The sequence below is a fragment of the Natator depressus genome, chromosome 4 (genome assembly GCF_965152275.1).
Source record: "Natator depressus isolate rNatDep1 chromosome 4, rNatDep2.hap1, whole genome shotgun sequence".
NCBI classification, from domain to species: domain Eukaryota; kingdom Metazoa; phylum Chordata; order Testudines; family Cheloniidae; genus Natator; species Natator depressus.
In genome coordinates this window covers 110,972,306-110,985,263 of record NC_134237.1, presented here as the reverse complement: position 1 = coordinate 110,985,263, position 12,958 = coordinate 110,972,306, and the positions used below count along the sequence as shown (strand labels likewise).

The window sequence follows — 12,958 nt, the reverse complement described above, 5'->3', positions numbered from 1 at the left end:
AAAAAAATTTGTTGATGAAATTAAAGAAATTAGAGTAGGGCAAGGGGATAGGGAAGCTAACTATAACTAAGCTAACACTACCACAATGAATTATCTACTATAAATTTTTTCTGAAGTAAGAGATGGCGCTGCTGATCACTCTGACGCAAGCCAAAGGCAGTAGGGAAGAAACTGGGGTCCGGTTGCCTGCGCACTGCTACGTAACTTCTGGGAGCGGCGTGAGACGGCTACGGCGCATGTCTGGCCCAACTGGGTATTGCTACCACAGATCTCCGATTACAAGAGCAGGGCGTCAAGACACCTAAAGTGGAGCACCAACAGGGTCACTCCTCGAAAAAGAATAATTCTTTTGTTGACCAAGCACTGTCTACACTACAGGTTAGATTGGCTTAAATACACCACACAGAGGTGTGGATTTTTCACAAAGCTGAGCAACGTATTTAAGCAGACAATTTTCTACTGCAGACCAGGCCGAAGACAAATATAGCATGTGTAGTGTCTATATGTCATGTTAGCATACAACATAAAACAATTTAATCTAGTACATTAAAGAAGGCCTACATACTACATATGCCCCAAGAAGTTACAGGAATGGGAAACCAACACTAACCTACTTTATATTCAGTGCTGCAGGGACAGAAGAGAAAAAAATATTTTTGATCTCAGTTTCCATCTTTAAAAATACACTGAAACAGAATAATTCAATCGTCTCACAGAGAAATGGATTTTTCTAAAACATGAACTGTATTTCACAATCCATTTTGTTTAGAAAAACGTACATGTTTTGGGTGACTAAAGTAAAATATAAACATTACCTTTATGTTTTCTTGACCTAGCAACTGCCTCAAAAATGATCTGCAAATTATGTGAATTGTGGCTGTTACACAATAGTCTCAAGTTTAATTTATGGATCTGAAACTATGAATTTAGAAGCAGAGGTGTTTCAGGCACATTAAATTCATCCTCAGAAGTGCACTGTTAATAAGAAAATAATTACTGGAGCTTTATGAAATGGCTTTTCTAACTCTTTAATAGAAAAAAAATCCACAACATTTTCTGCATTAGACTCAATCTTATTCTACATCTCATAGCTGTCTTAAAAAACACAGTAAATCACAACTAGAACATGCTTAGAAGTCCAATAGTATACCTACATCTGCTGTAATGTCATTGAATTTTGTTATAAATGCATGTTTCACAATATCCACTGCAATTTCTGATGCAATGACCATGCAAACATCTGGAAACAACACCCAAAGGTGATCTGAAGGTTAGGAAAAAATTAAAAATCAGTTATACTGTACAAGTTGATCCCACAAGTAAAGAAAACTTGCAATTATTGCTTAATACAGCAGTCAAACTTTCAAAGGTACAAAGCATTATAATCTATATTTATATCTCAGAAATGAATGGGTGCCTTGCAGAGATGAATTCCCACCACAGTATCTACTCTGGAGAATTGTTTGTATTAGCATAGCATCCAACGGCCCTAAGGAGGATCAGACTCTGTCGTGCTAGACCCTGCACTGTAAGGCCTTATCTTCACGAGGACAAAAGGTATGTTTTTTAACATGTGCTAGCTATCATGTGTTAAAATCTTAGTGTAGACAAAGCAGTCACAGTTTAACATGTTATCTGGTTAAGGTAAATCCATTGGCCAATGTGCATTAAAAAACACCTTTTGTCTTACAGAAAAAGGCACAGAATCAGGCCCTATAACACTAAATACATTTCCAACCTGCTACATTAGAACAAACACCAATGTTTATATGAATTAAGTATTTAAAAAATAACAAAGTTTAACTAATATTAAAATCAAGATGGAAACTTGTTTTCAGACTTATACTCGGTTCCTTTCTTGCCAGCATAAGAAAATAACTACACTAACAGGACTTCTTACTAGTAGATTCAAAAATATAAAAAATATAACTCAAAACTTAGCAAAACACATCAATGTTTATTTACAGTGCAAGGGAATATGCTTCCATTGAAATCAATGGAATCACAATCCACAGAAAACTAGAAATAGTTTACAGATTATTCAGGTCTTATGATCTGAGGTCATAGGAGTCTTCGATTTTAAGAGTACTGCTTGCTTTTTGACTTTCAGATTGCTGGGTTGAGCAAAGGGGTATGTATGATTGTCTTACATGTGTACCTGTAGTACTGTAATTACATACTAACAAGTGTATAATTTAAAAATTACATGTTTTCCAAAAGCGTAATTACCTGGATTCCATGAGAACTGTTCCATATTTCTTAGACATACTATCAACAGCAGCACATAGTTGGTGAATCTCTCCTTTATATCTGGGGGAAAAAAAGCAATTGTCAACTCCAAATAAAATAGTTATTTATATGTATTATGGTAGTGCCATTGTACTAGGCACTGAACACACAGTAAGAGACAATATTTGCCCGAAATTGCTCAATCATATTCAGAAGGACAAATCAGTTTGTCACTTCAAGTAATTTGCAACTCAAACTCCTGCTTCCTCTAGTAGGCTGAGATCAGACATATCAAAGGGGTGATATGGACTCGGTGCTCCAGTGCAAGTGAATGGCCTTAAGTGAATTGATTGCACCATATTTAGAAGATCTCTAGTAGTCTATCCTGAAGCAGCCATTAAAAGCAAGTTGGAGTAAGCTGTCAGTTCTGGTCTCATTAAGGTAAAAGACAGTGCCACAAAGGCAGTCAAAGCTTGATACAGAATCATTTGCCATGCCGGATCAAATCCTGTGTCCTTCACTTTGGTAACCTGCCTATGGCAACAGCTTATAGTCAGTACATTATATGCAGCATCTATAAACATAGTATGATAAGGCCAAGTTTATGAGGTTTTCTACTCAGCTTTGGATGTAACACAATAACTTTGGAACAATGCATCCAATCAATTCCAACACTTCAGCGAAATTTTCTAAACATCAGTGGGCAGAACCCTACTGATTTTGGTGGGAAAAACACTGGAAAAATAGAAGGGGGAAATGAATGACATGGAGACCCTGGCACACATCTGGTTAGCAGAGAGCAGCTTTAACTGCCTCTGACATGATCCGCAGATCGAACAACTGGTTGATGGCAGCCATTATCACATTCCAGCTGAATACCCCTCATTTCAGCTCTCCCTATCCTGCCAATAAAGTTTCAAAATACTCACGCCCTGAAGGAGAGAGAGAAATCAGGAAGGTGAGGTAGAAGGGGGGAAATGGAGAGGTGTGGTGGAAGGGAATGCACACAGAACTCCTGGCATGGGGGATATGAGGACACACACAGAGCCTCTGCTATGGGGGAAGAATTTGGGACAGAGGGAAGTGCAGCTACACAGAGCCCCTGGCATGGGGCTACTGGAGGACACAGATTCCCTTTCACAGGAGAGAGTTGGAAGGGGTTGTAGCGAGTCCCTGAAATAGAGAGGGAAGGGAGGGGGCTTGTGGGGAAATGGGAGGAATGCAAGAAGCTGTTGGTGTGTACAATGAGCTTGGCCCACAGAAGTAACAAAGGGTGCAAACGTCTAATTTCAAAATTGCTTGACTGAAGATACCATTCCAGGTAAGACCAGGTAAAAAGCATACTTTTTACGTACAGTTCAATATACCAGGTATTATAGCAGGACCAGAATCTAAATGGTGTAAGTTTTTCCAAGGATAATTCTACAAGAAAGCTTAGGGATAACCAGGCACCATTAGATTTCATGTGCATTCTGATGTACTTTGGCTTATATTTGATATGACAATTATCAGCACTACAAAAATGATCATGCAGTTTTCAAGCGACCATTAAACAAATACTCTTTTACTGAACAAAAAAATTATGAAATCCTTCACTCTGTCTCGTATGTTGCGTAGGAACATTAGATCAATATGCAATGTTTCATTAAAATGCAACATTGCAAAAAACTGTACCGAAGACTCCACCATTGATATTACAAAAATTTATGAAAACTGTGAAGGGAAAAATTCCAAAATTTGAGGAAGCATTCTAAAGTATGGATCCTCAATGAAACCTGAAGTAGCCATGCCCCCCCGCCAGCCCCCGTCCCAAACTCTGTTCAATATGTGATGGCTCCCCATACCCTGTATTAGGGGACACAGGAGAAGAGGCAGGGGGTGAGCCTAAAGATCTGCTATTTTTGTTGTTCTTGCAGGTGGACACTGTCCCACTTTCTCTCTCTCTCCCTGGGTTCTTCCTCTGCTCAAGGTGCCTTCTCTTATTATCTTTCCCTCTTAACTGCCACATCTGTTGAAAGGACAAGATGGGTAAGGTAATATCTTTTATTGGACCACCTTCTGCTGGTGAGAGAGAAACAAGCGTTCGAGCTTACACAGAGCTCTTCTTCAGGTCTGGGAAACAAAGGCCATGTCTACACTATAAAATTAAGCTGACTTATGTCGGCATACAGCTGCCACAGTAATCACATCGCTTGCGTGTGTCTACACTTGACTCCTTGTGTCTTCAGTGTGCATCCTCACCAGGAGTGCTTTTATTGATTGTACTGTTGGTGTGGGACATTGTGGGATGGCTCCTGAAGGCCAGAAACATGAGCAATGAGGTGTCTACACTGACACTGCATTGACCTTGACACTATGCTGCTCATGGAAGCAGAGTTATTAAGTCGGGATAGTGGGGCAGTTATGTTGGTCAAGTGAAATTTTAACTGTAGATGCTTCCTTAGTTGGGTCAACGTAAGCTGCCTTGCATCAACCTAAAACTCTGGAGTGTAGACCAGACCTCAATCAAATAGGTCTACTTGGGGAGTTCCCCAGAGCAGGAAGATGGACTTGGCAATATCTAGAAATGGAGACCACCCATGGTGATTGGAGAAGGTCCTGCTCAGTCAACCCACCAATGTGTTCTGCTTCCCTGGAAGGTAAGCAACTCTGAGATGATGAACTGAATTGGTTATGCAAAAGATCCAGAGGCAGATTCCCTCCTGTCAGAGCTGTCTTGAGTGTGCCCCTCCCTGTCTGTTTACGTAAAACATGGCTGCAAAGTTGTCTGTTAGAATCAGCAAGCTCTTTCTTGCTTTATGTTGGAGGAAGGCTGAATAGATCTTCACACACAGATATTTCTGAGAGTCATTAGATCCTGAGGTTCCCAGAGACCTTGAGTCTGCATGGACCCCCCCCCCCCAGGTCTGATGCATCTGTAACTAAAATGAGGGCTGGCGGGGAGGGGAGGGGTAAAGTTACCTGACACAAGACTTGAAGGGATTAAGGTGGCTAGGTAGGCCAATTAAATGCCCAGGCCTCACCTGGAGGAGAAGCCAGGGGGCAGCAATTAATCAGATGAGGCTCAGCTAGATGGGAACAGGAGAGGCCTGTAGAAAGCCCAGGAACTGAGAGCAGCTGGGGGACTGCAGGGAAGGAGTCTGCAGTCACTCCCTGGGAAAAGGGAGGTGTGTTTGGGTCTATAGAAGCAATTACCCTACAGTTACTCCCTGATAAGAGGGAGTTTGGGCTGGCAAATGCAGAAAGGTAGGAATGGCTCCGGGAAAAGCAGCAAGGGACAGGATAGGGCAGACCTTGGCTGCTAATGAGAAGGCCCGAGTTGGAACCCAGAGTAGAGTGTGCGTCCTGATTCTCCTACCAGCCACTGGGGAAGTGGCACAGACCAGGTAGTGGAGAGTGGACTGCTTGGGACAGTTTGCCCCGAAATACTTTGATACCCCACAAGGGGGAAACATGCAGTGACCCAGCCTGAGGGCCAAGTCGTGAAGAAGGAGCACCTGGAGTTGCAGAGATGGGTGGAAAGACCCCCACAGGGGACGCAGCACCTGGAAGGAGCTAATCACCAGAGCGGCCAGAAGGCGGCACCCTAATGATGAGTGGATCCCCATGACAAGGGGAACCCCCCCCACACACAGCGTCCACCAATCCAGGAATAATAAAACGGACGTTGGCATGCAAATCACCTTGTCCAGATGATTTCAACTTGAGGTGTATACAGATGCTAGCCATGCAAGAAGCTTTCTGAGGTGCAGCCTGGTGTGTTGAACCACATAAGTAAATGTTGCCATGTCACTCAGGATGCAGAGGAAGACCTATTGGGTCGGGGAATGACTCACAGTGTCCAGAATGGCCACTGATACTGGGCTGCGACCCAACCTTGGTTGGGCCATTGCCCCTTAGGAGGAGGAGCAAGCCAGTGTTGAGACTGCTGCACTGCCCATGGTTCCCGGTTTTGTTCAATATCTTCATAAATGATCTGGAGGATGGTGTGGATTGCACTCTCAGCAAATTTGCAGATGATACTAAACTGGGAGGAGTGGTAGATACGCTGGAGGGGAGGGATAGGATACAGAAGGACCTAGACAAATTGGAGGATTGGGCCAAAAGAAATCTGATGAGGTTCAATAAGGATAAGTGCAGGGTCCTGCACTTAGGATGGAAGAATCCAATGCACCGCTACAGACTAGGGACCGAATGGCTAGGCAGCAGTTCTGCGGAAAAGGACCTAGGGGTGACAGTGGACGAGAAGCTGGATATGAGTCAGCAGTGTGCCCTTGTTGCCAAGAAGGCCAATGGCATTTTGGGATGTATAAGTAGGGGCATAGCCAGCAGATCGAGGGATGTGATCGTTCCCCTCTATTCGACACTGGTGAGGCCTCATCTGGAGTACTGTGTCCAGTTTTGGGCCCCACACTACAAGAAGGATGTGGATAAATTGGAGAGAGTCCAGCGAAGGGCAACAAAAATGATTAGGGGTCTAGAGCACATGACTTATGAGGAGAGGCTGAGGGAGCTGGGATTGTTTAGTCTGCAGAAGAGAAGAATGAGGGGGGATTTGATAGCTGCTTTCAACTACCTGAAAGGGGGTTCCAAAGAGGATGGCTCTAGACTGTTCTCAATGGTAGCAGATGACAGAACGAGGAGTAATGGTCTCAAGTTGCAATGGGGGAGGTTTAGATTGGATATTAGGAAAAACTTTTTCACTAAGAGGGTGGTGAAACACTGGAATGCGTTACCTAGGGAGGTGGTAGAATCTCTTTCCTTAGAGGTTTTTAAGGTCAGGCTTGACAAAGCCCTGGCTAGGATGATTTAACTGGGAATTGGTCCTGCTTCGAGCAGGGGGTTGGACTAGATGACCTTCTGGGGTCCCTTCCAACCCTGATATTCTATGATTCTATGATTCCCAAGTCTCTAATGGAGGGTCCGTCCTCTGTCTTGGATGAGAGAGACAAATGTACCTCTGAATCTGAAGATGAAGCATCTGAACTGTCGGACATTGGGATTGAGGGGCGGAACCAGTCAGTATCAGGGACAGGTACCCTAAGCCCTGGGGAAGGAGGTATTGGGGTAACCAGCAGAGGCTTGCCCTTAGACTGCACCAGCCTTTACAGAGGCTTGGTAGTTAATGGCACCGTGAGTTAGGAGCCACAGGCATTGGTACCAACTCTGAACCTTCTTGCACCACCAGGGATACCGGCACCGAGAAGCTAAGTCTCTTGTGGCTGCATACGCCTCCAGGGTAGATGGGAGTGGCAGTGGCTGGTGGCTCTGACTCAGAGACCTTTCAGGGAACACCCTCGACGGATGTGGCACAGGCGTGGGAGGTAGCAATCCCTTCTTTTTAGGTGAAGATTGCTCCAGCAAGAGACTCTCCCCAGCATGTTTCCTAGCCTCTGCCTTTACTAGGCTTAGGCACAGACATGACCAAGCCCAGTACCAAGCCTGAGGAAGGTCTAAGCCTTTTCTTCAGTACCAGTGAGTGGGACCAGAGGCATCTCTGATGCTCTCTGCACCGAGAACGATGTACTCAGAGTGCTCTATGTGTGCACTGAGTCCGATAGGGGCCAAAATGCTGCCTCCATGAGTAGACACTTGAGCCTTCTGCTCTGTTCTTCAAGCAGAGCTCAAAACTCTTGCAGATTTGACATATCACTGATATGGGACTCTCCCTAACACTTTAAACAGGCTGAGTGTAGGTCACAGACCAGCATGTGTTTAGTGCAAGTTCAGCAAGACGTAAACCCTGGTGAGCATAGCATCACTCCGGTATGGAAAAATGAAACACAGTCCAAAAGACCTATGACTAAAACTATCAGTAAAAACAAGCTAACAACTAATTCCTAACAAGAAGAAGCTATATATACAAAGGAGGGAAGCATTTACAATAACTAGTCTAACATCCTTCTGACAACTGTCACTGGGGGAAGAAGGAACTGAGGAAGGTGAGGGGCAACTCCACTCTCTTATACCAGCATACAACAGCGTATGGCAACAGAGAGAGCTCAAGCCACCCTGATGGGTACTGCTGAGTGAAAAAGTTCTCCAATAACTGTGCCCAAGACGAGCACACACTTACAGCCGAATGGACATGTGAAAGCACCCACAGAAGAAAGAAAAGAGAATCTTTGAACCAGATATCAGTACGAAAATGGGACTGAAACCTCCAGCCACAACAATGTACTGTGGCCCAGCTGAAACTGTTCTAAGGAAAGAAAGGGGCATGAAGCCCAGATGGCGTGGACAATGCTGGAGGCTCTAAAATCCACTGGCAGTCAGTGCCTCGGAGGAAGTCACCTTACAACTTTTAGTTATATTTTAAAGAAAACACAGATACTATAAAAAAGGACATGGTGGGGGATAAGGGGATGATGGTGAGATGGCCTTGCATCAAGCTGGGACTAATGCTGATGATCAATTGGTTGAGGTTTCATGGCAATTAATTTGCTCAATGTGGTTAGAAACGAACTGAACTTTGGAAAACTAGAGTATATTTTGAGGGGTAGTTTGAACTATGGGAGTTCCCATCAGGCTTGAGCACAGATCCACAGATCCAGGAGTGGCATTCTAGTCAGATAAGTATCTTTAGAGAATACTCTCCCAAGATGTATCAGGCAAGCAGGAGGCAAATCATTGGAATCCTACATCAGAAAAACAAAACAAAACAAAACATGTATGTTGAAGTGAAGGCACAGAAAGTGGTATTCACAGCATCAAAAGCAGCTAAGTCAAGAGGGATAAGAATAGATGCAAGACCTTTGGAGTTTGCGCTAGGCAAGTGATTAAAAACTAGTGAAGGCTGTCTCATTAGAATGAGAACAAAAACCCAGCTGAGAGGAAATCAAGAACAGAATGTAGAGTGAGGTAAGGAAATATGTGACAATCAGCAGCTATTCCAAGGTATTTTAAAAGAATGAAAGAAATGGGGTGGTAACTGGAACAGACGGTAGGGTCAGAAGAAAGGTATTTTAAAAATAAAAACCCAAAGGGGAGAATTAGCTTTTGGAAATGGAAATTCAAAAGTCCAAGATATACTCCTGAGGGCATTCTGCACCAAAAAAATAAAAATACTGCATACAGTATTGCAAAATTCTGCAAATTTTATTTGCCAAATAAATGTGGAGGCTCCAGCATGGCAGTGGGAGCACAGGCCACTGACTGTGCAGAAGTGGGAGATCACCATGCAGCTCCTCCAACGCGACAAATTCAGCAGGGAGGCTGCACCCACTCTGACACAGCACAAGGCATGAGCCTCACCCAGAAACACCCTAGGCCCTGCCCCTCTGTGTGGGCCAGATCCAAGCAAGGCAGGATCCAAGCGTGGGGCAATCTGGCTGCAGGCAGCTCAGTGGGGGATCCGGGTGCGATCTGGATTCACAGAAGCTTGTTGGGGGGTTCTGGGTGTAATGGTAATGGGACTCTGCAGGTGAAGGTTGCTGGGGCTCAACAGGGTGGCTGAGTATGGGGGGGGGGTATAGAGCTCAGCACTGGGGTGTGGGGGGCTCAGTGGGGAGTTCAGATGATGGGGGAGTGGGACAGAGATCCAGGTGTAGCTGGTTGGGGCTCGATGGGGTGGGGATCTGGGTGCAGGACCAGTGCTCATCAAGGTGGGGTTCCGAGTGTGGGGGGATGAGACTTGGCGGAAGGGTCTGGGTGTGAGGGGGGGTCTGGATGCCTGGGGATTGGGCAAATGGGGGGGTGCAGCTCCCTGTACAGGGATCCCTCCCCATGCAGCTGAGGAGTGATGGGTGCAGGAAGGGGGGGGGGGGAAGGGGAGTTTGCAGAGCTAAACTATGGGCAAATCAGAGAGAAGAGACTTAACAATACGGAAAAAAATGGAAAATCAACAGATTGAAGGAAAGAATTTTATGGTTCACACAAGCTCTTCACCACAAGAGATGTAATTGGTTTCTTGGTGAAAAAAATAGTTTAGCTGCATAGAGCACAGCTTGAAATAAAGATAAGGCAGATTTAAAAGTATAAAGGAAGCCAGCATGGTGGGCTTTCACCAAGGTTGAAGCATTTTTTTTTTTTAAATAGATATACTTTCCTCTCATTTACTAACCCCTGAATTCCATAAATACATGGATTTGACCCATTTGCAAAGTCACTGCATGCAACTGAAGCTATCGAATCACAAGTGGAAAGGGGCTATTACCAAATATACAAACAAACAATCTTACAAATTGATTTGCCAGACAGTAATTGCAAATTGCAGTGCTTAATTTAGCACTATCTATACTGTTAGAAAAGTATTACTCTACATCTGAAATTCTAAACACACATGGAAAGCTCAGAAAACTTATTTTCTCTTTTTAGGCATACAATATGTGGTGATTCATGAGTGTTCTGTGAATCATTTCAGGAAAAGTTATCTATCCATTTGAAGAGAATAAACTCACTTGTTTTGTGCACTCTTGCATGCACTCATCTGTTTCTATACCCATCTGGCATAATGCATGGCCTCACTTCGTCCCATGGCTAGGAGCAAAACTTGACATTGCCATTACAGATCATTGCTAACAGTGCCCAACAATAAAATAGAAGAAATAAATGAGAAACGGTTGATAAACACAACCTCTATCTATTTTAAGTAGAACTCAACTAACTTAAGAACCATGATTGGTCTTATGATTTTCAGGGTCCCAAACAAAAACTGAGCTGGGTGAATATTGCAAATATTTTCTAAGCATTCACTCAAGCTTAAGAGAGAATTTGTTTTGGCCTTGCTCAGACCCATTTTTATGTTCACTTTGCGAACATTCCAGCAATCCAGTTTTACTGGCGCAAAGACTCGCACTAAGCAGATTTTAATTACACATTTCATTCTTTAAAGTTGATATTTAAACTTGGCCACCAGAAATTATCATGACTAGTACTGGATAAGAGTTCTTTCTGACATGTGTGAAGAGTATCAATTTTTTGGCTTTCACAGACTTCTAATAAAAAAAAAGACAAGATTAATGTAACAGGAGATTTATTTAAATTTATTGTTTTATTATTCTACTACGTTTACTCATCTATCACCTCTTATCCAAGAAGTTAAAGGCACCATGAAAACAATAATTCTCTCAACATTCACTGAAGTAGTATCACACTGATTTTCCATAGGGATAAACTCACTGAAGCAGACACAAATCATCTTGTTCAGAGTCAAAAAGCAAGTAATTGGCAGACTTAAGAGCCCAATCACCTGCACTAGATATATTCCCCTCCAGAAGTGAAGGCTGTGACAGAGCTGTGATCTTAGTGTCTCACATATACAAGTCAGATATTCAAATGATGAAGCAGTTTGCTAAAATCTAACTCTTGGAACACTTCAAATGATCCATTTTAGGTAGAGTTTTACAGTTAATCATTGGTTTCGCTTCTTTACTAAAGCCTGATTTAAAGGAAAGTATCTTCTTCATTTAAAAGTTGAGAAAGTGTCAAAGAAAATTAAAGCTTTTTATTTCATGCGTGATTGTGTGCATCTGTGCATTCCTATGTCATTTTTAATTTTAAGTCTTGCCTATCACATATGCATGTAATGAAGAACAAAAGATTCTTTTTTTTAAGGTTAATGCACTGCACCTGTATGAGGAGATACCAGGAATAAATAGCCCCTTAACACCACTTCACTTCAACATCATACTATATCTCAAAGCATCAAAAAAATATTTTTCCTATCTAGGTACTGAAATTAATATGAAAATTTCTACTGGCCACCTGAAATATTATGACAAAAGTACTTAAGTCAAAGGATAGTTGAGACTTCTCTTCCTGGGACAATCTTTCTCATCTAGAGAGTTTCCAAATTTCAATACATTCAGCAACGTAATCATAAGCACCAGATGCACAGTTTGTGTTCTCTAAAGCCTTGTCTATACAGTGTGTTAGTTTGCACTAGAGGGGTGTAAATTAGTGTACACTAGCATGTCATGTACTAACTGTCCTGAGTTGACCTTATTGGCTTACACTAAAAATTCTCTAGTGAGCATTTGAAACAGGACTACATTAACATCCAGCAGGAAACTTTTAGTGTGTGTTAGCAGGGTTCACACAGGCCAATTGGTGAGCAACATACTAGCGTGCTCTACAATTTACATCCCTCAAGGATGGACTTATGTACCACAGACAAGACCTAAGCCTCTTGTGGTCTTAATTTTATCTAATGTGCAGATCTACGGTTCTTTCAGACACGCTCTAAAAACTACCATGATTCTGTCATAATATACTCTCTCAAAGTACATTTATTTCACTACATTGTTTGCTCACCAGAATAAAACATGATAGTGATATGCACATAAGCCCCAATGATCGCTAACATAGCAAAGATGCCAGGATACTTGCTAACACGGCATATATTAAGTGGTATTTAATAATGTTGTAGTGTACAACAGATTTCTGAATTTGGAAATAATCTTAAATGGTGTTTGAGTAGGTTAAATGTGTGAATTTTGAGAGTGTATTTAAGTAGACATTAAACAATGCAGAGACAGATTCCTGGCATACAGTAACTCCCCACTTAATGTCCTCTTGCTTAACGTTGTTTCGATCTTACGTCCCTGCTCCATTACAGAACATACTTGTTTAAAGCTGTGCTTTGTCCATGGTTGGCAGCCCCCCTCCCCCAATGCCTCCAGCACGCTGGCGGACCCCACGGATGAGTGTCTTCCCTGCTCCCCCCGCCTCCTGCCCCCGGCAATCAACTGGTTTGCAGTGTTCAGGAGGCAGGAGGGAGGAGCAAGGA

At 43.0% G+C, this 12,958-nt stretch overlaps 1 protein-coding gene across 2 annotated transcripts in view; it reads right to left on the bottom strand.

The window, feature by feature from the left end:
- The window catches only part of TAPT1 (transmembrane anterior posterior transformation 1), a 96,055-nt gene that overhangs the window by 28,323 nt on the left and 54,774 nt on the right, over positions 1–12,958 (bottom strand). For both annotated transcript variants that reach the window (XM_074951646.1, XM_074951647.1), the window contains 2 exons: positions 2,230–2,310; positions 1,155–1,264 (listed from right to left, as the gene is read on the bottom strand). In XM_074951646.1, the coding sequence (XP_074807747.1) occupies positions 1,155–1,264; positions 2,230–2,310 (191 nt within the window). The remainder of the gene's footprint in view (positions 1–1,154; positions 1,265–2,229; positions 2,311–12,958) is intronic.